This window comes from Prionailurus viverrinus, chromosome B3, assembly GCF_022837055.1.
Source record: "Prionailurus viverrinus isolate Anna chromosome B3, UM_Priviv_1.0, whole genome shotgun sequence".
Classification (NCBI taxonomy): Eukaryota; Metazoa; Chordata; class Mammalia; order Carnivora; family Felidae; genus Prionailurus; species Prionailurus viverrinus.
Window position 1 is genome coordinate 56,266,107 of NC_062566.1, and position 24,558 is coordinate 56,290,664.

Consider the following 24,558-nt stretch of genomic DNA (forward strand, 5'->3'; position numbering starts at 1 on the left):
GGTTGGTGTGGGACTGAGGGAAGCAAGTCTAAGATCTGAGGTAAAGGAATGTTTGGGAATTCAGGATGTGACCATGCCACTCTGATATAAAAGGCTTCTCTAGTTCACTAAATGATGTCATGAGAGATGACATAGAACCAGAAATCAGAAGGACTTGGGAATAACATGTGGAGAATGAGAGATTCTTACTGAAATTATTTGTAAGTAAGTCATTCTCAGTGGAGAAATTTGGAAACATATGACAAATTGTTTGCATAAAGTTTGGATGACAAAATACAGAGAAAGAGCTTCTGGGTCTATGGCAAGGAAAATGTATGAGCGTATGAAAAAGAAAGTCGATCATCCGTTATTAACCTAAGGAAACTGAGAGAAGGCATAAAAGAGAGTCAAGTGCTAACTAGGATCAGATAGTATAGGTTGAAGTTAGAAATGTGTTTATAATGTAAGAATTTGCCATGCCCGCACTAGAATGGGGGAGGAGGGAGTCATGGACGCAAAGAGAGTTGGAATGGGAATAGCAGAGATTGGGAAGTTAAAAGATTCGCATGGGGTATGAGAACTTAACAGGTAGTAGAATTTAAGAGTTTGAATCAAGGTAGTGATTTGGGTGAGTTGATTTTGATATTTACCAGCCAAGCTGCTTTTATTTCATATAATGGTGGCTTATTTTTCAGAACAATAAACGACTTGAAATCTTTGAATGCCATGGCCCTCGGGCTGTCAGCTGTCTTGCCACAGCTCAGGAAGGTGCCCGAAAGCTGCTTGTTGTTGGATCTTATGACTGTACCATTAGTGTCCGTGATGCACGGAATGGACTCCTTCTCAGGACCCTAGAGGGCCACAGCAAAACCATTCTTTGCATGAAGGCAAGTACAGTGCAAGATAACAGGAGTCAGTTGGCACAAATAAAAGGATTTGAGTGACATTTGTCTTGTCATCTAATGCCTTATCTACAGCACATCATCTGGAAAAGAGCAAGGAGATTACGGTGCTTTTCTTTAGGCCTGGGTGACCAAGGGATGTATTTTTTTTTTTTTTTTTGGTGGGGTTGGGGTTGGACTGTATTTTAATACATTAATATATTAATGGAGAAACAGTGTATTTTATTATAGAATGTAGATACACTTTAAAGTCCTTCTAGGCAGTTTCACAATCGTTCTGACGAGGTAACAAACCCAATACTACATTGTCACTTCATCAGAGTACCTGGTGGTAGGCCCTAAGTTTCATTTCAGAAAATTTGAGGAACTTAGTGTTTTATATCTAGTTGATGCTCATCTCAAAGTGGGTTGGAAATTAGAATTCAACAGTGTGCATTACAAATTACAGAGAAGGCTCAGAACCTCTTACCAAATGTAACTCAATGAATTTTTTTCTTTAAGGTGGTGAATGACCTTGTGTTCAGTGGCTCCAGCGATCAGTCAGTCCACGCGCACAACATTCATGTAGGTTGTGTTGGTGTAAAGAAATCTTTAATGGAATGAAGATTAAACCTTGAAGGATTCCTCAGACCTCTTGCCTTTTATATTGCAAGCTTAATATTTATATTGAAAAGCTTAATAATAATCCCTACCTTCATAAGCTCTTGGAAGATAGTGAGCACTTGAGAAATTCTGGCCTCTTCAAAATTTTTAATGGGGGACAGATTCAAAGTTTACGTAAGGTTTAGTTTGTCTCATTTAAACCTGAGATAAATTGAGCATCTGAGGCTCTGAGAAAGTGGATGTGATACGTAGTTTAAAATAGAACAAATAAAAACAGCTGAGAGATTCTGCTCAGGTCATAGAGGCAGCTCTTTGACGCTCAGTGCCCGGTCTATAAACCTGGGGATACTGCAACCTCAGCGACTTGTCCAGACACAACAAAATGATAAGAGTGAAAATTCTTTAAAACCTATAAAATACATACAGATAGAGTTGTAGCCCTTCTCTTTGTGTGACAATAGGTTCTCTCCATCAGGATACATTTCATGCATATTATATATGTATATTGTAATAAATGCTTATGCAGGTACCTGAGCTGTTAAAATTAGTACAGCTACGTTGTGTACAAGTAGGCTCAGAATTACGACTTGGAATAATAGAATCATAAATCTCAAAAGTCAGAAGGAATCTGGAAAGTTAGTCTAGTGACTTGTCTCTTTTCTGATGCAGACTGGTGAGCTTGTGCGGATCTATAAAGGTCACAATCATGCAGTGACTGTGGTGAATATCCTAGGGAAAGTGATGGTGACTGCTTGCCTGGATAAATTTGTTCGTGTCTATGAATTACAGGTAGAATTTAGATCCAGTATTTTGCTTGAATGATTTGGGGAATAGGCCTGTTTGGGTTGGGTGTTGAATTATTATTGTTATTGTTATTGTTATTATTTTTAATACAGTAAGGCTGGGGTGGGACCCAGGAATCTGCATTTTTCACAGGCCCTCTAGATAATTATGAAGCAGATGATCCTTGGACTGTCAGAAACACTGCTCTGAAAGACATGGTCTGGCTCACAGAGGTCAATACTAAAATGGTTTTTGGAGAGCAGAGTTAAGTCTCTAAAACCTGTCTAGTTCTCTTGGTGTGCAATTTCAGGTTTAGACTTTGACATTGCACAGAAGTTAGTTTTCTCATTTCCAGTTACCAGCTCCTCCCTTGAAGACTTATTCGAAAGATTGTCATTAGATTATGTTTCTGTGAAAATGCTACTGGTGCTTCAGCTTAGTGCTAAACCTGCCAGAGGCCTCCAGGGATTATGCTTATTAACCACAGGGTATAAATAACCTTAATTCTCTATTTTTTTCCTCCACCTAAGTCCCATGATCGATTGCAAGTTTATGGAGGACACAAAGACATGATTATGTGTATGACCATCCATAAAAGTATGGTGAGTGTTATTAGCCATGTTACATATTTGCTTTTGAATATGCTTATTACTAAAAACTACAAACTGATAACAATATTACTATTTATCACTTCCAAAAATGACACGTTTCTGGTAGGCATTCTGATATTGAATGTCTTTCTTTCTTTTGGCGTGCTATTATTGAGAAGTAACCCAGTGACTTTGTTGAATATTCCCTTTTCTATTAATAGCTAAAATAACTACAATAAGAATCTGATAACACCATTAAACAGAATATAAGTTTAAAATGTTTCCCCCCAAAATTGAGTGGTGCTTTTTCCAGAGACATTATGATCCGAACAGAACATTGGAATAGAGTCAGGAGATTAGGCCAGTATGGCATAGTGAAAGCAGACCTAAAAGTAGAAGCTAACTCATTTAACCCTGCTAAGCCTTGATTTATTTTATTTTTAAATTATGTGGTTGGACCAGAATGGGTGTTTTTCAGACTCTGAGCCTTAGAACCCTTTGTTCCAGTGAAACACAGACGGCTAATATATTATGCCCGAGGTAGCATGCAATGCCCAGTAGCCAGAGTGGACCAGTTACAATGTAAGTGGGTGCCTCTGAGCCCTGCCACTTATGCTCTCAGCCAGCGTTCTGGAAGGAGCAAGGCTTCAAAGTATCTATACTAGAAGATACTTCCCCACTGTTGTACTCTGGGGCTGGGTTTGGTTTAGGTTTGTATTTTCTTGTAGCTGGTACAAGGAGCTTTTGACACGTATTTTTGGAATATTGAGTAGTTGTTTTTTGTGTGTTGTTTTGGTCTGATAGGATAAACCTTTCTTTCCCCCAGATTTACACTGGCTGTTATGATGGCAGTATTCAAGCTGTGAGGCTGAATCTGATGCAGAATTACCGCTGTTGGGTAAGGAGTGAAACTATTCTTATGACCAGACTTAGGAATTGTTTAACCCTAGGCTAATTTATACATCTTCATCATCATCAATTAAGCATTTTTATATTTGAGTATCTACTTTATGCCTCCTGCTGTAGGCCAAGGAAGCTTATTTTTAAAACCTGTACATAGAGGCATCTGGGTGGCTCAGTCAGTTAAGCGTCCAACTTTGGCTCAGGTCATGATCTCACAGTTCATGAGTTTGAGCTCTATATTGGGCTCTGTGCTATCAGCACAGAGACTGCTTCAGATACTCTGTCTTCCTCACTCTCTGCCCCTCCCCCACTCGTGTGTGTGTGTGTGTGTGTGTGTGTGTGTGTGTGTGTGTGTGTGTCTGTGTGTGTGTGTCTGTGTGTGTGTGTCTGTGTGTGTGTGTCTGTGTGTGCGTGCTCGAAAATAGACATTAAAAAAAAAGAAAATATTTTTATCATTTATTTTTATTATTTTTTAAATTTTTTAAATGTTTATTTTTGAGAGACAGAGTGAGCGGGGGAGGGGCAGAGAGAGAGAGAGAGAGAGAGAGAGAGAGAGAGAGAGACAGACACAGAATTCAAAGCAGGCTCCAGGCTCTGAGCTGTCAGCACAGAGCTTGATGCTGGGTTCGAACTCACAAACTGTGAGATCATGATCTGAGCCGAAGTCAGATGCTTAACTGACTGAGCCATCCAGGCATCCTCAAGAAACATTTGAAAAAAATGATTTAAAAAAGTTAAAACTGTACATAAAATACTTCCATACTTCTTTCATGAATAATCTATTTTAAGATTAGATATGAGGTCTGTTTATGTATCATCCACCCAGGTTATTTCTTTGGTGGTTTTTGTTTATTATAAAATCAGTGCATGCTTACAAAAATGTCAAGAGTACAGTTGACCCTTGAACAGTGCAGATGGTTATAGAGGCACCAAACCCCATACAGTTGAAAATTTGCATATAACTTATGACTCCCCCAAAGCTTAAGTACTTATAGCCTACTGTTGATCCTTCCTGACAACATAAACAGTCAATTAACACATATTTAGTATGTTATATGTATTACTGACTGTATTCTCACAATATAGTAAGCTAGAAAAAAAGAAAATGTTACTAAAATGTAAGAAGGAGTGTCTGGCTGGCACAGTTGGTAGGGCATGTGACTCCTGATCTCAGGGTTGTGAGTTCGAGCCCCACATTGGGTGTGGAGATTACTTAAATAAGTAAATAAGATAAAATCATAAGGAAAATACATTTACAGTACTATATTGTATTTATTGATAAAAGTTCATGTATAAGTGGATCCACGCAGTTCAAACCTATGTTGTTTAAGGATCAACTATTTACGAAATAAGTGCAAGTGTTTATTTTTGTGACCTGCTTACTAGCTTATACAGGGATTACTTGTATTAATAGTTTGATTTGTGTCCACATTGGTTTTTGAGGAATAGGCCAATAAAAATTTGTATTCTGGAAGGTTTTAAACTTCCATTGCCTAGGCTAAATTGCCTGGTTTTTATTTTGGGATGGGAACTCCAAACTTTTACATTGTTCCTTATAGGCCTTAATTTGTTTCAGCAGTTCTAATATTAGTAGTGATCAAAGAAACGTTTATGGCTGAAATTCCCCCCTCCCAATACCCTAACATGCTTTGTAGAATTGATGGAATGAAATTGACACCCTCCATTTTTAGATTGGGCTCTGTACTGACAGCTCAGAGCCTGGAGCCTCCTTCATATTCTGTGTCTCCCTCACTCTGTCCCTCTCCTGCTCACACTCTGTCTCTCTCAAAAATAAAAACAAACAAACAAAAAAAAAAATGAACGTGTTAGAATTAGAATTGTAAGATTTATGATAAGCAGGCTTGTAGGATAAATACCAAGACAGAGTCTGTATGCTTTCTGACTAACAAGTGAAATTGAGAATTGAGCCACATTTATTTATTATTAAAAAAATTTTTTTTAACATTTTTATTCATTTTTTGAGAGACAGAGACTGTGAGCGGGGGAAGAGAGAGAGGGAAACACAGAATCCGAAGCAGGCTCCAGGCTCTGAGCTGTCAGCAGAGGCTGAAGTGGGGGCTCAAACCCACAGACGGAGAGATTATGACCTGAGCCGAAGTCAGATGCTTAATCGACTGAGCCACATTTACCCCTGAGCCACATATTTTATAGTAAAATTAGAATTTAAAAAAAGACACAAGATTGTGATTCAAGTGATAAAGATTCTGAGTAAAGTCAGGCTTCCATAGCAACGTAGTTTTATCAGACATTTTTATTTTCAAGTTGATAAATCAGCAGTTCTTAGAATTGTTAGAAACAGCCCCTTCAGTATTACAGAGAGCTCTTAGTCTTTCTAAATAAGTAGACTAAGGAACTCATTCTGTGATGGCAAGGTAAAAAAATAAGTGTGGTGTAAACTGAATTTTATGATAAGTTGTCTGTCAATTTTTGCTAACCTTTTCCTTATCTCTCTTAACGCTACAGCTATCTTAGTGCTTTGCCTTCTCAATATCACACAGTGTCAAGACTTTCCAGGCTTTTCAAGGCTCCTCATGATATTGTTAATTAATGTGGGTGCCTCTGGCTTTGTTGCATTTTCTATCTAAGAATAAAGCCTAAGGGGATTGCTTTTTTTTTGCCCAAAACTTATAGGATACAAGTGAGGGGCTTTCTAATCGCAGTGGCATGCTTCCTGTACACTTTTTAACTTTCCTTTTTGTTCTCTTTCCAGTGGCATGGTTGCTCTCTGATATTTGGCGTTGTGGATCATTTAAAACAACATTTGCTCACTGACCATACGAATCCAAACTTTCAAACTCTGAAATGTCGCTGGAAGAACTGTGATGCCTTTTTCACCGCTAGGAAAGGGTCTAAACAGGTACCTGAATGGGACTTGAGGCCGACCTGAGGTCTATTCGACTGCTCAGAGCAGGCAAACCTTTTTTGCCTTATTAGAATGTTGAAATTGGAATAAATAGGGAGAGATTTTCCTTTTTATTGTTATTATTCAGAGATTTGAGGAATAGCTTAATGAGGTTTCAGATGATGAATTAGGTAGTTTTTTGTTTTTTTGTTTTAAAAAAAATTTTTTTTTTTAACGTTTATTTATTTTGAGACAGAGACAGAGCATGAACAGGGGAGGGGCATAGAGAGAGGGAGACACAGAATCTGAAAGAGGCTTCGGGCTCTGAGCTGTCAGCACAGAGCCCGACACAGGGCTCGAACTCATGGACTGTGAGATCATGACCTGAGTCGAAGTCGGACACTTAACCGACCGAGCCACTCAGGCGTCCCAAATTAGGTAGTTTTTGAGAAAGAGCCCAAAGAGAATGTTTTCAAATGTTTCAAATCCAATAACTGAACCTAGAAGTTTGTTACAGTGCTCTTGTATAAGATCAGAACTCATCTTGAAGTGCATGTTTTCATGTAAATTAGCAAAGTGCTGGGTCCTAGGTACCTTTAATGTGTGGATCTTAGAATGTGCCCATGAAGCTCTCCTTGGCTTTAACTGCCTCTTGTCTTACTATCAACTTTTCTCTCATGGGCTCTTTTCCCTTTATTCCTAGGATGCTGCAGGACACATTGAACGACATGCTGAGGATGACAGCAAAATTGATTCATGAAGCTTTTTGCCTCCCATGTTGGGAAGTTATTAATTGAACTAATTTCACATCGGCCCCTCACAGAGGCCACAATCTTCCCTTCCCCAGAGAAGCAGGGAAGGAGAAAGTTGTTACCAGCCAGGCTTACCACTAACATAAGTCTGGGCAGCTCTATGGGATGATAGTTACACTTTAAGTTCTTACTGGAGGTTTGTCCGATTTAAACAGATTTTAGGGAACCATACTTCTCTGAGACAGCATGGAATATAGTCATCTATGCTACTAGTATTCTCCAGATGTTTATTAAAAATACAGATCTTAATTGGCTACTCAGTTTGACCCATATGATTAATATGTAGTCGTTTCTTGGTTTCAGTTTGCAAGTTTTAGTTTACGTTCTTAGGATGGTTTAAACCCATAGTCCGGCTTTTTAAGTACAAGTTTGTTCAAATGCTAGATTTTTAGGATCAGTTTTAATTTTTTTAGTTCTAATAACTGGGTATTTAAATTAGAAGCAACTGGTTTCCTTTCTTAACGATTATGTGCAGTGTGTTTCAATATCCTCTTGCTTTGTAGATGGACAGAGCTAGCTTTAAATCTCAAAGGGACACACAGTAGATTATTAATGGCTAGAGCAACGGCTCTGCTGAAATTTTAGGAACTCAGCAGATCACATAATGACAAGTCCTCACAGATAGCACTTCCTTTCGAACCTCTGTTCAAGTTGTGATAAGAGTACTCAGTTCAAGATAGTGCACAGACCCAACGTCTACCTTGGAATTTTGCTGTTAGACCCAGGCACTCACTGCTGCAGGTATTGTCAGGCTGTTTGAACTGGAGGTGTAGATCTCCTTTTCCAGTTTTTGACTCGCCAGTCCTGCTGTGGGTTTGCAGCCTTTTAGTTTGCTCCATTACAAATCCCTTTCTCCTCCACTATCTAGCTGTGCCCAGACTGTTGGCAGCCATCAAATGCTTCCTCTGGGCCCCTGGGGTGCTTTCCACCCATCTGCAGCACTCAAGAAGGGGGAGTTAGGATAAAGCATCTGAATACAGTCTTGAGGGGCTCAAGCAGGCTTCTTAGAGACTTATTTCTGAACCGGTGTCTTGCCTTCACCTTCCCTATAGCTGGCCAAGAAGAGTGGAGCATGGTGAGGGTGAAGACGCTACTTGTCCACTGAGAGCAGACAAATTAACAAAGCCTAGTGAGACTGCTTTGTTTCTGGATTTTCTCTGGACTCTTGAGAGAAGCTATAGAAGTGTTGCTTTCTAGCCTTTTGTTTCTGGATTCTCAAAACTCTGAAAGATTCTTCAGAGTGGTAGAAGGGAGAAGAGCTCAGTGCCACATACCAGGCTTCGGGATGTGACATCTGCTGTTTTCTAGGATCGCGTAGCGTGCAGGTTTATCTCCACCCCTTTTAGTGCACACACACACCTACTCACATGTCTTCACTCAGGCTCTAGGGCTGGGGGACTTCATGAAGCATTCATGGATAGGTTTCAAGAGGGTATGAAATCGTACGCAAGTATGTGTTCTTTTTTTCCAGGAAGAGCTCCAGGGGTTCTTACTGGATCCAAAAAAAAAAAAAAAAAAAGCTAATCTAAGAGCTACTACTAAATAACGAATGGCCCCAAAAGCTGTTTACTTCTATCCTTGTGAATAGGAAGACTTTTTGACCAGACTATTGATGTTTGCATGATACCTGAGAGAGAAAGGAGAAGATTCTCTTGCATAAAATGTATTTGTGCCGTTTCTGTATGCGATTAAGAAGCTTTCTTACCTCTCCTCCTCATTTCCTGTGCGGATGAGCAGGGAAGCCAGGCTGTCATGTGGGTTTGGGAAGGGGGATTTCCCAGGAAAGCTGTCAGAAATTATTACTACACCTGGCATTTTATTCAGGACTGTCGTGAAGCTGCATTTCTGTGTTGATTGGTCAGTGTGTTAAGACAGTCTTGCATACTCTGGTACGCATAGGTGCTCTTTTGTCCTGCCTGAGGACATGTCTGAAAAGATGAGCGTGGTGGAGCCTTTGGACAGCAGGAAGGCGATATGTGAGGTGTTGGGCAATCGTGGGGAACCTTTGAAGGTATGATAGAATCAGTAACAACCGATTTGGGTTTAATTTTGGTAGAATTGTGCATAGTCTATCTGCCTTTGTGTGTGCAGGGTGAATGTTCCTTGGACGTGTGTATGCGCGTGGACACCTATGCCTGTAATGCTTTTCCTCATTTCACACACACACACAATTTGAGGCCATGGTAATAATGTCTTTGTTTCAAGAATGTGTGAAATTCTTTTATTGCAGGTTAGTGTGTTATCCTAAGTGCACTATTAGAGCCCTCTGTTTAGAAATAAAGGCACCATAAGCATCTTGGCTGCTTATGGTGGTGTTATTACTTTTAGGGGTCTTGAAAGGTATGCAGAACTTTGACTATTTTTTGTCTTTTACAGTGTCTTAACTGGTGCTAGCCCTCTGTCTTCACTTAGAGAAGAGGGGTGGCTCAGGATTTTGCCTTGACTTGGTATTTAGTGCTTAATGAAGGAAGGTGTTAACATGACCTGACAAAACCCAACTCATTTCTTGTAAGGAGTTGGAGGCCATTTTTAGAATGTTATCTTTAATTGTCTGTGCCTACTTCTAACGGCTAGAAGCCAAGAAAACTGTGGTTGTCAGTCCTTTTGTGTGCTTATGCTAGCGTTTTAATGGCAGTTTGTTATGACAAGCTATCAGTCACTTCAAGTTTTATCCCAGAGTTTTTAATCAGGTTCAAAACTTATTTTGGCACTCCTCTACTCAGTTAGAAAGCAGTTAAGCACCTAAGAGCAAAGAATTATCTCCAACTGATGTTACTTGAAACTGAGGAAACGCCATTGCTACTATAGTCCTACTTTTGTGGGGAAAATATTTTTCTGCCTCAGAAGTGAGCAGTTGAGTGTTTAGCTCCTGACCTTCCTGTAATTTATAGGCAATATTATCGCTGTTCACGTGATTGTTTGTCTAACAGAGGGGGCTTTTTTGTTTTTGTTTTGGGATATTGTATACAGTAGACAACTTTAGTGAGTAGGTATGTGGACAATGCGGTGGGAGTAGGTATACAACACTTAGTGGAATGGTACAGTATATTTTATGGAAAAGAATTCATCGGAGGGGAGATCAAAGTATCTTGTGAAGTGGGATTTAAACAGCACATATCCTCTTGGTTTGCTCAAATCACTATAATTTGTATGCGCATACTTAAAAATTTTGTTTCCGCTATCAAAAGGAGACCTCCTAAAACTGTTACATACAAAGGCCATGCCTGCCACATGGGTAAAATTGTGATTTCATCCCTGCCCCAAATGATCACGATTTTCAGGATTTCAGAGAAGCTGTCTGATGGATATGATAGAAGCCATGATGGAGGTGGTTTGGGTTGTATGAGTTCCACATGCAAGTGGATGTGAAATCTTGGTGTAAACCAAACATAGTGCTTACCAGACAGTAACCTCTAACCTCACCTCCAGCCCCCAAGTCTGTGGCCCTGCTGGGTCACATGACAACTGACTCCTAGATTTGCCCTAAATTCAAGGCCATAGCCCAGTTGAGTCAGTGGGGGAGGAAGTTAAGGAGGAAAGGCTGTTGAAGATCTTTCTCCTGCTTAAGAGAAATATATGCCCTAGAGCTGCTCCAGTACCCTTGGTCTCTGAATTTTTTTATATATTGAATATGGATTAGAAGAATGAAATCAGATGACATTTGACTGCAAAAATGTTTATAAGCAAATAGCTTAGCCTTCTTACATTTTGGTATAAAGCTGTGAACTTCATAACTTTGTAAAGCAAGATATAAAGCAAATACAAGAGGAAAATAAAGTACTTTTACTAATTGTTTACTTTTGCTACCTTATCTGGATATTAATAGCCCACCCTTTCTTTTCCATGTTGGAATAGACAGTAAGAAGAAAACTGGGTGGGAAACACAAGATGGTTATAGATACGCCACAGACCACGATCCAGATAAGTTTGGCAAACAGCTACATTTATGGATTTGTCCAAGGTCGTAAAACAGGTTAGTTAGTTAATGGAAGAGCAAGATTAAAACTACATCTCTGGGGTTCGAGATGGCTGTGTAGAAGACCCTGAGTTCACCTCCTCCCAAGTATAACAACAAATTTACAGCTATAGAGGGAATAATTTTCCTCTATAAAGGACCTGAGGACTAGATTAACAGCACCTCCAAAAGAAAAGATACAAGAGATGCATTGAGACAGGTAGGAGAGGCAGAAACTCATTCACCCTCTGGATCCTACCTGAGTGAGGTACAGCCACCCACTATTGGGAAGGGATCCGAAAAATAGAGATTTCCCTTGAGGAGTGAAGGGAGTATGCCCCACTTTAGGCACCCAGACCCTTGTGTCTGGCACCAGAAAGACAGACTCTCAAAACACCTGATGTTGAAAATCAACAGGGATTATGTCCAGGGAGACTATAGAACTGTAGGGAACAAAGAATCTACTGTTAAAGGGCTCACATGCCCACCCACTCATCCTGAGATCCAGTGCAAAAATAATTTGAAAAGTGCCTAGACTCTGACAGAGGGAGAGACCCACTTGCTAATCCTAAAGTGGCAAACAGGCAAGAACCTGCAGTGACTTTCTCTGGGGATGGAAGCACTGGCTGGTGCCATTTTTGCACTCTTCTAACCAGCTGGTGACAGAGCTGGTGGGCACCATTTTTGGTGCTCACCCTGTAGCCTCCTAGCACTGGTGAGCATACTCCGTGTGCCACTGAACCGATGCAAGCAGCCACACCACAAAGGGGCCAGGTGAGTACACTGCAACTGGGCTGGGCATGTTCCACCCTCCCTGTGCAGCAGCTGTGCCCCAACCAGATGGACTCAATAGATACATACAGAACATTCCATTCAAGCAGCAGAATACACATCCTTCTCAAGTGCACATGGAACAGTCTCCAAGATCAATCATTAGCTAGGCAACAAAACAAGTCTCAATGAAATCAGGATTGAAATCCTATCAGGCATCTTCTCCAACTACGGTGGTATGAAACTAGAAATCAAATACAAGAAAACTGGAAAAACTAGAAAACTGGAAAAACACAAAAATAGGGACACTAAACAATATGCCGCTGAACAATCAGTAGGTCATTGAAGAGTTCAAAGATATATATCTATATCTATATATATCATATATATATCACATATATATATATCATATATATATATATCATATATATATATATAAGATATATATATCTCTTAGGTTTATATATATATAAACCTAGAGACAAATGAGAACAGAAGTAAGACCTACCAAATTCTGTGGGATGCATCACAGGCCTACCTCAAGAAAAATAAAAATCCCAATCTAATGTTCTAGTTAAAATAACGTATAAAAAGAAAAAACAAAGCCCAAAGTAAGTAGGAGGGAGGAAACAAATAATCAGAGTGGGAATAAATGAAATAGAGACTGCAAAGCAGTAGAAAGGTCAGTGACTAAGAGCTGCTGCATTGACAAGATAAAAATGACAAAACTTTAGCCACACTCACCAAGAAAAAAAGGACTCACAATCAGAAAGAAAGGGAGGAGACATTGCAACTGATACCACAGAAGTATAAATCTAAGAGACTATGAACACCAACAAATTTGACGACTTGGGAGAGATGGATCAATTCCTAGAAACATACCACCTACCGATGCTGAATCAAGAAGAGATAGAAAATCTGAACAGACTGGTTACTAGTAAGGAAACTAAATCAATAATCAAAAACCTCCCAACAAACAAAAGTCCAGGACCAGATGGCTTCAGTGGTGAATTCTACCAAACATTCAGAGAAGAATTAATACCCATTCTTTAAGAAGAATGGGTAGTAATTCTCAGATTCTTCAAAACAAACAAAAAACAGGAGGAGGGAACACTCTCAAACTCATTTTACAAGGCCATTATTACCCTAATGCCCAAACTAGACAAGGATGCCACTAGAAAATTACAAGCCAATATTCCTGATGAATAGATATTCAAAAATCCTCAACAGAATACTAGCAAATCGAATTAATACATTAAAAGGATCATGTCTTGGGGTGCTTGGACACAAAAAAACTTGGAATAAAAAATTCAGTACAGTTGCAGGATACAAAATCAATATACAAAAACATGTTGTATTGCTAAACAGTAATAATGAACTATCAAAAATCCAGAAAACAATCCTATTTACAGTTGCATCAAAAAGAATAAAATGCCTAGCAATAAATTGAACTAAGGAGGTAAAACACTTGCACATTGGTAACTACAAAACATTAATAAAAGAAATTGGAGACACAAATAGATACTCAATACTTCTGGATTGGAGGAATTAATATGGTTACAATGCCTATGTTACCCAAAGCAATCCATAGATTTTAATGAATCCCTACCAAAACACCAATGACGTATTTCAGGGAATAGAACAATCTTCAAATTTGTATGAAACCACAAAAGAACCCCAAAATGCAAGGCAATCTTGACAAGACCCAAGCTGGAGGTATCATTGCTTCCTGGTTCCAAGCCATTCTACAAAGCTATAGGAATCATACAGTATGGTACCAGCACAAAAACAGATACACAGATCGATGCAGCAGAAATGAGAGCCCAGAAATAAACCCACACCTATTTGGGCAATTAATTTCTGACGAAGTGGAAACATACAGTGAGAAATGACAGTCTCTTCAATACATGGTGGTGGGAAAACTGATCAGCCACATGCAAAAGAATGAAACTAGACCATGGTCTTCTACCATACGCAAATATTAACTCAAAATGGATTAAAGGCTTGAATCTGAGACCTGAAACCATAAAATTCTTGGAAAAAAAACATAGGTGGTAAGCTCCATGACATCCTCTTAGTAATGTTATTGTGGTCAGACTCGAAAGGCAACAGAAACAAAAGCAAAAATAAGTGCAACCATATCAAGTTAAAAAGGTTCTTCACAGTGAAGGAAACATCATCAAAACAAAAAAGCAACTTACTAAATGGGAGAACATAATTGGAAATTATACATCTGGTAAGGGGTTCAGATCTGAAATATGTAAAGAGCTCAGGTAACTCAATCACAACAAAAGACCCAATTAAAAAGTGGGCAGATGATCTGAATAGACATTTCTCCAAAGAAGACATTCAGATGGTCAACAGGCACATGAAAAAATACTCAACATCATTCATTATTAGGGAAATGTAAAAACCACCATGAGTTATCACCTCACATCTGTCAGCTCTGTGCTATTATAAAAAAGATAATAAGTGTTGGTGAGGATGTAGAGGAAAGGGAACCCTCATACAGTCGGTGGGTTATAAGTTGTTCCAGCCACTATGGAAAAGATACATGCACCCCTATGTTCACTGCAGCATTTTTTACAATAGCCAAGATATGGAAACAACCTATATGTCCATCAGTGGATGCATGGATAAAGAAGATGTGGTGTATATGTATGGAATACTACTGAGCTTTAAAAAAAAAACAAAATGAAATCTTGCTCTTGGCAACAACAACAACATAGGTGGACCTTGAGAGTATTAAGCTAAGTGAAATAAATCAGAAGGAGAAAGACAAATACTGTATGATTTTGCTCATATGTGGAATCACAAAAACTCAGATACAGAAACAGACCTGTGGTTACCAGAGGGGAAGGGGTTTAGGGGGTGGGGCACTAGGGGATAGGTATGAAAGAGGGTTGCTTGTAGGGTAATGGATGGTAAGCAGATTTTGGGGTGATCACTTTGTAGTGTATACGCATGTCGAATTCTAGTGTCGTATGCCTGACACTCATAACTCCCCAAAAAACTGCACCTACATCATGGTTTCGTTACCCTCAGGTAACCAGCCCCTCCAGTTATAAGGTGACCCATTTATTCTTGCTATTCTGTACACCAACAGCTGTTCCCCTTCCTTTCCTCATCGATCTTGGAAAGTATCTGAGTGATTCCCATGTTCAAGAAATACCAATAGGCATGGTTAACACGGGGCCCAGGTTTTGTTTGTGTATGTGTCTTCCATCATTGTATTCTGAAACAAGGGCTCTCTCCATGATAGAGGGATGTGTAAGATTTGAAGCTACTCAACCCTGCTCTGGCTGATATCTAAATGTGAGAAAACAAAAACACAACCAAACCAGCCATACACATGCCTTTATTTAGATCAACTCTTTTCAGAATGCAGCCAAACTTATGAGTCATACAGCCCAAAGTATCCAGCCCTCTTCCACTGAGCTAGTTTATCCCGGAGCGGGCCCATCCTGAAACAATCAGAACCAAGTACTAGTTTGGTTACTGTCCCATGAGTGGGACAACATGAAGGTGATGGAGGACTCTAGCACAGCAAATGCTGAGTGCCATTGGTAAATGCTTCCGGGAACAGCCTAGGGCAAGCTAAGGAACTTCCTTCAGAACTGAGGCCACTCAGATTCTGAGCAAGCCTCTCAGCTGGGCTACAACTACCTGAGGCAGACAGACACTTGCCTCCATTTGGCAAAGGGACAAAATTGTTCTCCCTCGTTCCTTAACTAATGGGTCAGTGTGGGCGTGACAGATGGACAGAGGCCCTGAGGCTGAGTGGGGAGTGAAGTAGAGGAGACCAAGGAGGCGCCTGGAGGCTTGCGGGGTGGGGGGGGGGTGGGGGGGTAGGTGCAGCTACTGTGTCCTTTGAGGTAAGTGGCTGTAGCTATATTGGATGAAATGGAAATCCTGAGTGATCTGTATGGCCTTGGGTGAGGCCAGCTTGGTTCAGGCATACATGGTGAGCTGCAGCCACTGAAAGAGGAAGTCCCAGGATCAGAATGTGAACAAGAAAAGAGAGCCCAACCTTAAGGGTGTGATAGGGTAGGGGGAAAGGGACATCCCCAGCATGCCAGACACTGGGAAGATTTTTCTAAGAAGCAGTGGTTTATGGCATGCTTCTCCGATCTCTACTAGAGAGGTATATTTTCCAGCATAAAAGCTTTTAGGATCCAAGTCCCCGTTGGAGCCTTCTCCCAGTACGCATTCCCTACGAGCCACATTCCCTGCTGAGCTTCCCTTTCCATTCCGTTCCTGTTCCATCCCTCCACCTCCATTGATTCCTCCACCCTGAATTTGAAGGCGTGTGGTGAGTGTATTGCTTCTATTAGGCTTTACCTCCAGAACGTTGAGTTTGATGATACCGTCTCCATCCTTGTCAAATGCATTGAAAGCTCCTGTGTGGAAGAATGCACAGGCCAGAGGCCAGTTAAAGGGTCCCTTCCCCTCCAGTATTATAACTTTTCTTAAGAGGACTGTGTACTAAGTGTTGTCCTTCAGCACAAAAATCTGCTGGGCCGAGTATCAACCATCATCCTCCCTTTGCCAGCCCATTCTGAGCTTAAAGAGAGTCTGTGCTTTTGTTCAGACCCTGTTGGATGGAGTAGACTAGAAGATGATCAGGCTGAGATTCCTATTGCGGCTCCTGTCACTGTGGGGGGAGGGGCACAAGAGTGCAGAAAGGTAGCCCCCGCACTTACTGAACATGCCCTCCAGCCTGACGAAGCAGCAGATGAAGCTGTCAAAGTCGATGTTCATGTGCTTGTCTGCATACCGCATGGTGATGATGTCGTAGAGCTGGCTGTTGAGGTGGAATCCTGTAGGGGGCAGCACGGGAGAGGACGAAGGAGGCTGAGGATTAGCCGGGCATTCTATTTTCCCTGCCTCTCAGCCACTCTGGCCTGGGGGATGAGAAGCACTTTCTCCTTTCTTTGGCTAGTAGGCCCCTAGCGGCCTTCTGCCCCCACCCTCCAGTTCCTGCTTCCACCAGCCCGAGTCCACATCCCCACCACCCACTTGCTTCCCCAGCACCTGCATCATTGACTGCATTTCGCATCTCATAGCTGTTGATGGTACCAGACTGGTCTGTATCATAGTGTTTGAAAATTTTCTGGCAATAGAAAATTCCAGGACAGAGGTCACATAGTAACCCCCTGAATTAACCCCCTCTTTCACTCCCTTGCTTCGTTCTCTTCTCACCTGCCAGGCTTTAATCTTCTTCCAAAGGTGATGGAACTCTTGCAAGTTCAGCCTCCCAGAGCCATCTGTCTGGAGGAAGGAGGTCAGGGCTACAGGGCACACATAGCGAAATCCCCCTGGGTTGGAAGGAAGGGGGGGTCTAGGGGACTACAGGGAAGGTCGCCTCACAGGAAGGCTCTGCACCAGATATCCTATCCACTGTCCTGTCCTGGGGTTTAACCCTCCCCTCCACACCTTCTCAGCCAAAGTTAGTGTCTCTCTAAAACCCAAAGAGCCTATCTCCTAAGGACCATTTTTGCTCGGGCAGGGCCTTAGGCAGAATCCCAGGCCTGAGGTGAGGGCAGAGGTTAGGTGCTGGTTACAACCCAATGTCTTGCCCAGCTGTGCCTCCTCCAACGGCCCCTCTTTCTCACTGGGCACCCCTCATTGTTGCTTTGGCCCCCAGGGGCTGCATGGGGCGGGGGGAGGGTGGCGGGAAGGATACATCCATGAGAGCAATCATGCTACGGCAGGACTCCAGCGTGAACCCTTGTGTCTTCAGGTCCTTATCTGGGAGGTATGGAGAAGAGTGAGGAGCTTCTTTCAGATAACCGGACACACACTCATTGCCTGCCCGTCCTCCACACACAGTCTGAGCCACTCACGTTTGTTCACAACCGTGTTAAGGATATTCTTGAGCTCATCTGCACAGACCTCCATATCCTGAGGAGGAAGGGAGTAGAGAATGACAGTCCAAGGGGACAGTAGCTGATGGAACAGAGGGTTTGCAAAACAAATCCCAGCTCTCCATGTTGGTAAAGTCCCTGTCAGTGCTATTCTGTCATGGGAGGCTGGGGTTTTTCCAAGGAAGACACAGCACCCTCAGTGTCCAGACCACAGTGGGCAGCTCAGAGCAAAAAGGCCTCCGAGGCACCCAAGTGGATGTTGGTCTAAATTCAAGGACCTGAGGATTTGTGTGTGGATTTCTGTGGCACACATGCATATCCCCCGTTTCCACCAAAAGCCAGAAGGACCCCTACTGAACAATAATGAAATAACTGGTCATCTGAGCAGCTAATCAAGGAGAGGAGCCTCTGTAGGAGTCCAGGTTGGCGGTACTCACCTCGCCTGCTATCTGCCTAAAAATGTTCCGGAACTGCTGCTGCTCCTCAGTCTCTTGGCCGGTGTTGCCAGGCCGTGGCTGTGGAAGCACAAAGGAAAAGTGGTTCACAGTGATCAGGGAGACAGACAGACCCACGAGGAAAGTTCCTTCGGGTCGAGGGAGCCAGAGTGCCTAAACCAGCCCTAGGTGGCAGCAGGAGCTGGGTACAGGACAAATGGCTTTTCTCAGTTGAACCTAGTGAGCCGGAGTGACAATCCTCTAGGCCCAGCGACCCTTCACTCCAGACATCCCAGCCAGAGGAGTTAGATAAGCCATGCCGACATGTAGACAGCCCCCTTGGTCTTCTCTCTCCACCCCCACCACTGTTTTGAGCTTGACCATCCGAACCAAATGAGTTCTAGAAGGACAAAGGGGACCAGACCATTTTGGTACTTCCTGCCACCTCTGTCATCAAGGCCAAATCCTCAAAGGATGCCCACACGCCACGATGGAGGAGGACATTCCACGATGGACATTCCACGATGGAGGAGGTGGCCCCGGATTGATCTGTGGACTTTGGTCCCTCAGCCTCATCTCCACTAAAGCTTTATATGACCTCCTCTCCCCACATCAATCTAATACCCTTCCCTGGGCTCCACAGGACTCCAGTGCGGATGTCCCTCCCTTTTCTGCTACTATTCTTTATCCCCTCGTTGTCAAGAGCTCGAGGACACCAGGGCACAGGAGTTGTTCTGTCTTGGGCTCTCTCAAGCTGGCTGTGTCCCAGGCTCTGCCTTCCTTTTCCTTCGCTGTCCTGGCTGGGGGGCTCCAGTGGGCAGGCTTAGCCTGTCCTTCCCAGGCCTGGGACTGGCTTGGTGTGGCTGCCACCCCCTCAAGACATTCGCCCAAGCAGCATCCCAAATTTTAGGAGAACGTGATGAGAGAAAAGGTCACTGGGATAAATCCAAACCTGCAGACATTAAAGGGACACCCCACCATACAGCCCCTCCAATCCAGAGGCCCCCACTCTTTGCTAGCCACCCCATTCATGCCACATGCTCAAAAACCTGTGGGGATTTCTCTGGCTTATCAGGGCTTGCTTTGTCTCTGCCCTCCTCTGATTCCTGGTCCACACCCAGTTCCTTGTTGCTGTTTGCTCTGTCCGAAACGAAGATGATGGGCTGGAGAGAAGAGGGAAGTGGGGAAGGGGCAGGAAGGAAGCAAGGATTACAGGCTGAGCGGGCACATGGAGGCAGCCTCCCTCCTGGAGCGGCTTCGTCCAGTGAAGAGGAAAAGAGCAGAGCTGGGAGCTCTTGAACCTCAGTTCAAGCTCCATCCCTGCCGCTAACAAGCTGTGTGACTTGGGGTAAGATGCTAAGTCTCTCTGGACCTCAGGTCCTTATCTCCTGATGGTAGAGCTAGGAGGGTTCGACAAGGCAGGTAGTACCTGTGAAAACGCTAAGAATGTTAAAAGTAGTGCGATCCACTACAATGATGTTCTATTATTTTTAGGCTTTTTTTTTTCAAATGGAAACACTGTTCCAATTAAATTTCCCCAGAAGCCCAGTGTATCTCACGTCATTAAAAACAAGCCTCTCCGCTTGATGAAGAGGGCAGAGCTCTTTTCCCTCAGCACACCTGTATCAGCTGTGGCAGCTACGGAGGCACCTCCAAGGAACCTCTGCGACACCGCAGAGGACAGACTGAAAAAAGGACTCCGATTAATGGGTGAGAGGTCAGAACACAGGGCTAAAATCCCAGTCCTGTCCTCACAAATGAGCAATAACCTCTCGGGCCTCCCGTAACGCATCCATTAATGCGGATAACAGAACCTGCTCGGCCTTTCTCATGGGGCTCTGGTGGGGATCGCATGCGAGGCTGAATATAGAGCTACTGCAAAAACACTGAAGATGCTACCCAAATATAAGGGATATTTTCAAGACATGCTCAAGCAAGTGAAGAGGACACAAAAAGAGCAGAGAGCGGCTGCCATGCTGTGCCACCCTTCGTTGGTGCCATCACCCCACAGGGAAAGCCAGAGGAAGGCAAGGTTATAGGGGCTCATGGATGCAGTGCAGAGAGCAATGCGGCAGTCAGAATCTCTCTAAGCAAAAAAGCAATGGGACCGGTTTCTGAATCCCCTTCTGCCTTTCCATGTGGTTCATCTAGAACTGCACAAATGGTCAGACCTACAGAAACAGCTCCTAGAACTTTGGCTCCCAGCAGGCCCCAACAGCCCTGGCTTGCTCTACCTTCCAAGCAAAGGGTCTTGTGCAAGCAAATGATGCCTGTGAGGATCCTAGAGCAATTGTGGGTCACAGTTGGAGGGGAAATGTGTGCCTATGGACATGGTTTGGACATGGTTTGGCCATGGTGTGGCCATGAGTCACCCCTGCCAGGCACACATCTCTGGGCCCAAGTGTGGGTCTGGAAAACACAGGTCTTGGAGTGTAAGGGGCCTGCACCAGATCAGTGAGGGCAAGAAACATGGGTTTGGGGGCAGATCGATGTGGCTTCCAGTTTCCCCATTCATTAGTTGTTTCTTTGGCAAGTCTCTTCACTTCTCTGAATACTTGTAAAGTATCTATAAAAGGGGAATAGTCATAGCGCTCGCCTTGTAGATACTGTTGTAACTGAAAACAATGTATGTTTTACCCCTATCACAGCGCCTGCTGCATGGTAGGTGCTTGATCAGTGTCAGCTCTGGTCTGCACCAGCGTCAACGCTTAGAGGACCTCTATGGTAGATCCTTCCAGGCACCACCATAAAACACTAATGCCAAACCTCATCCGAAGGCCTGTGGCTAACTACCTCATGGGCCCGAGGATGCCCAAAGGTCAGTCATCTCTGTATGGCACTCTGAGCGGTCAAACCAAAATTCTGAAAGGGTTAGTCATCACTATAGGCCCTGGGGACAAGGGGAAGGTTATGGGGTACATGGAGCTAGGATATAGGAGGGGATTTGAGGTGCTAAACAACTGTACTTCTGAATTCCAAAACCACACAAAGGAAACAATGCCGCTGGTCCCAGATGAAAGCTTTGTTCTGAGGTCCCTGAGATGCTCTTACCACACACATGGTCACCTTTAGCAATGGTGTCCTCATAACAAAGTGGTTATAATCAGGACACTGAGGCCCTGGTGAATCAATGGATCATAGCAACCTCCCGAGACCCCAAGAGGGGAAGCTGTCCAAGTAGCTCTCATTCCCCATTAAACCAGTCAAGTTGATCAGCAACTCTGGGGCTATGAGGGTGAAGTTCTCTTTCCCTTTCTCCACTGCTACCTGGACACAGGTCTGTTGGGTTCCATGGCTTTGAGGAGCAGGCTTATGGAGAGGCTGCTTTCCTAGAAAGGGATGTGGAACAAGCTTCACCTGGAACGAGAGCCCTGGTCGTGACTTAGCCTCTCTGGGCATCCTCTGTCACCCCCTACAGAGCAGGCTAAGGAAACAGGAGGAGTGGGGAGGAGGCAGGGAACGGAAAGGAGGGAGAAGGAGCAGTCCTGCCTCCAGAGCAAGCACCTGGCATCTCAAGACTCTCTCCATGGAAACCCGCACACACCTGTCTCACTGTACCCTGGGAAACACAAACAGTTGCTGTTCCCCCTACCCCAAAGAATCAAGCCCTGCTTAGCACTTCTGAGAAAGAAGGGGTGCTCCCGGTTTTTGTAAGAGCCCCCATATCAGGCCCATTTTCACTGGTTGGCCATCCTCTTCCTCCCTCATATGAAAGGTGAGCATGGTGGTTCAGGGCAGACTCTGGAGCCAGACTGCCTGGGCTCTTAGTGCTGCTTCTGCCACACTTGGACAATTTAGGGGATCCATCTGTACCTTTTCTTTGTCTGAAAGTGGGGAGGATTGACCTGGGCCCAGGAAGGCGAGGTGGGCGTCAGTGAGGGAAGAGGCAAGTCTGGTACACATGCTGTCACACACACACATGCACAAACACACTCTGCTGTCTACCCACTCACCCTGTTACACCCACCTTGGTTTTTTTCTTTTTCTGCATAAGGAAAGGAAACAACAAATGCAGAATAAGTGAAAATCAAGTTTCCAGAAAACCCAGTGGCTTTTGACTTCCCTGTGATTTGGGCCTCAGCTTGGAGTGAGGCTCTGGGGTCCAGAAATCTGGACCACACAGATTTGGCCACACAGAGCCAAAAGAGGCCTGGAGGGTGAAGGGAGGTCAGAGTTCTCCATGCTCAGAGACTGCTGGCCGCTCTGGTGGCCGTTCTTATAGTCCACTCCTATTAGACACAGCCAAGGAAAGGAATCTTCGGGCTAAAGTTTTATATTTTTAAGTGAAGTTAGTTTCTAAAACACCAAAAAAAGTGGGTCACCCAAACTGGCCTGAAAATGAATTTTGCTTGACTTCCAGAGTTTGGGGGGATTGTTTTGTTTTAATTTTTTTTTTTTAATTTTTTTTTCAACGTTTATTTATTTTTGGGACAGAGAGAGACAGAGCATGAACGGGGGAGGGGCAGAGAGAGAGGGAGACACAGAATCGTAAACAGGCTCCAGGCTCCGAGCCATCAGCCCAGAGCCTGACGCGGGGCTTGAACTCACGGACCGTGAGATCGTGACCTGGCTGAAGTCGGACGCTTAACCGACTGTGCCACCCAGGCGCCCCTGTTTTAATTTTTTAAAACTCTTTTTAAGTTGGCTTCATGTCTAACATGGGGCTCAAACTCACAACCCCGAGATCAAGAGTTGCGTGCTCTACAGAGTGAGCCAGCCAGGAGCCCCCGTTTTGTTTTAGCAGATATTTATAACATAGGGAGAGACTTAATGTGGGAATCTAAGTTTGGGGCTTTAAAACAAAATAAAACTAGGAGGTCTGGCAGGCTGCACTGGCAACGATCTGGGGAGCTGAGGGCAGCTGCTGCCTGTACCCTCCAGATGCCATAGTCACCACCACTCCGGTTGTCCCTCCAACACTGAAGCTAGGTGTCAGTTGAGAACTCCAGGCGAACATGTCTGTGGAGGGACATCAAAAGCCCCACATGTGCCTGCCCTACCCAGTTCAGTGGCATGCCAGCTCCCATAAGCTCCTGAGTTTGAGATTCCTGATCAATATACTACCCTGATTACTAATGTTTCACAGATAAGAATAGAACCAAATGCATTTAATCCTAAGATGAATGTCCTGTGATAATTCAGAAGGCACTTGGAGATCTGGCACTGGCATAGGGTCAGGATTGGAGCCCTGAGTGTCACCACCCAGAAGATAGCTCAGTGCGGCATTTGCTGTCCTCTTATTGGCCCAAGTCACACAGAGCACAGGGGATGTTTATAAACCAAGGCCCAAAGGCCCAAGGCAGTCACAAGACTCCTTAACAAAGAGAAGCCACATATACCAACTCTGTGCTTCTAACTCAGGGACTCAAACACGTGGGAACTGGTCTCCACATGGCGACTGGGGAAGCAGCCTGAGAACCTGGAGAATCTGGGCTCCGAGAATCTGAATGTCAGTTTCAGCCCTGCCATTTAATGAGACCTGTGAACCATGGGAGCCATTTAACCCCACTGAGCCTCTACTTCCTTAGCACCAGGGATAATAATAACCTTATCACATCTCAGAAACCTTGCAAGGATCAAGTGAGGTAATGCATGTGGGAAGTACCTTTTGAGATATAAAGCACATGAATTATAACCACCATTTAAGGATCTGTGCTGTGCCAGGCACTTCACATACATGATCTCATTGATTCAAACTTCATAAGAGCCTTGCAAGGCACATATTATTGTCCCCATTTTACAGAGTAGGAAAATGAGGGGTTACGTAAATTGTCCAAATCACCCAGCTCTAGGTGGAGGACCCAGGTTTTGATGCTGACTCCAGAGCTGGTGTGTATTCTTTTCCATATGTGAGACTGACTCTCATAATCCAATCTGTTGCTCTTGTTGTCCCTTACTATGGCCTTGACCCCTCCCTCTCGCTGTTCAAACTGCTTTTTCCTTCTAGGACTCTTCTTCTGTGCTTCCTAGACCCTGGATTGAGTACACGGCCCAGTACCGTGAGGCCTGTTACCTCTAGTTGGGACAAACAGAAACTGCACTAACATGGAAGAATTGCCCTGCAGGCCCCAGACTCCCATCTTCTCTGCCAATACC

At 43.6% G+C, this 24,558-nt stretch overlaps 2 protein-coding genes across 10 annotated transcripts in view; one reads left to right on the top strand and one right to left on the bottom strand.

The window, feature by feature from the left end:
- The window catches only part of ZNF106 (zinc finger protein 106), a 65,292-nt gene extending 54,060 nt beyond the window's left edge, over positions 1-11,232 (top strand). For all 6 annotated transcript variants that reach the window (XM_047862788.1, XM_047862790.1, XM_047862791.1 and 3 more), the window contains 7 exons: positions 675-866; positions 1,383-1,445; positions 2,154-2,273; positions 2,798-2,869; positions 3,684-3,755; positions 6,492-6,638; positions 7,327-11,232. In XM_047862788.1, the coding sequence (XP_047718744.1) occupies positions 675-866; positions 1,383-1,445; positions 2,154-2,273; positions 2,798-2,869; positions 3,684-3,755; positions 6,492-6,638; positions 7,327-7,383 (723 nt within the window). In that variant the 3' untranslated portion in view covers positions 7,384-11,232. The remainder of the gene's footprint in view (positions 1-674; positions 867-1,382; positions 1,446-2,153; positions 2,274-2,797; positions 2,870-3,683; positions 3,756-6,491; positions 6,639-7,326) is intronic.
- Positions 11,233-15,501: 4,269 nt separating this feature from the next.
- Positions 15,502-24,558, bottom strand: part of CAPN3 (calpain 3) — a 50,194-nt gene continuing 41,137 nt past the window's right edge. For 2 of the 4 annotated variants that reach the window (XM_047862855.1, XM_047862858.1), the window contains 9 exons: positions 19,512-19,625; positions 18,466-18,543; positions 18,008-18,065; positions 17,848-17,912; positions 17,364-17,432; positions 17,196-17,274; positions 16,865-16,981; positions 16,503-16,561; positions 15,502-16,139 (listed from right to left, as the gene is read on the bottom strand). In XM_047862855.1, coding sequence (XP_047718811.1) covers positions 16,113-16,139; positions 16,503-16,561; positions 16,865-16,981; positions 17,196-17,274; positions 17,364-17,432; positions 17,848-17,912; positions 18,008-18,065; positions 18,466-18,543; positions 19,512-19,625 — 666 coding nt within the window. In that variant the 3' untranslated portion in view covers positions 15,502-16,112. Of the gene's footprint in view, positions 16,140-16,502; positions 16,562-16,864; positions 16,982-17,195; positions 17,275-17,363; positions 17,433-17,847; positions 17,913-18,007; positions 18,066-18,465; positions 18,544-19,511; positions 19,626-22,429; positions 22,448-24,558 lie in introns of all 4 variants that reach the window. The other 2 variants (XM_047862856.1, XM_047862857.1) reach the window with 2 other exon arrangements.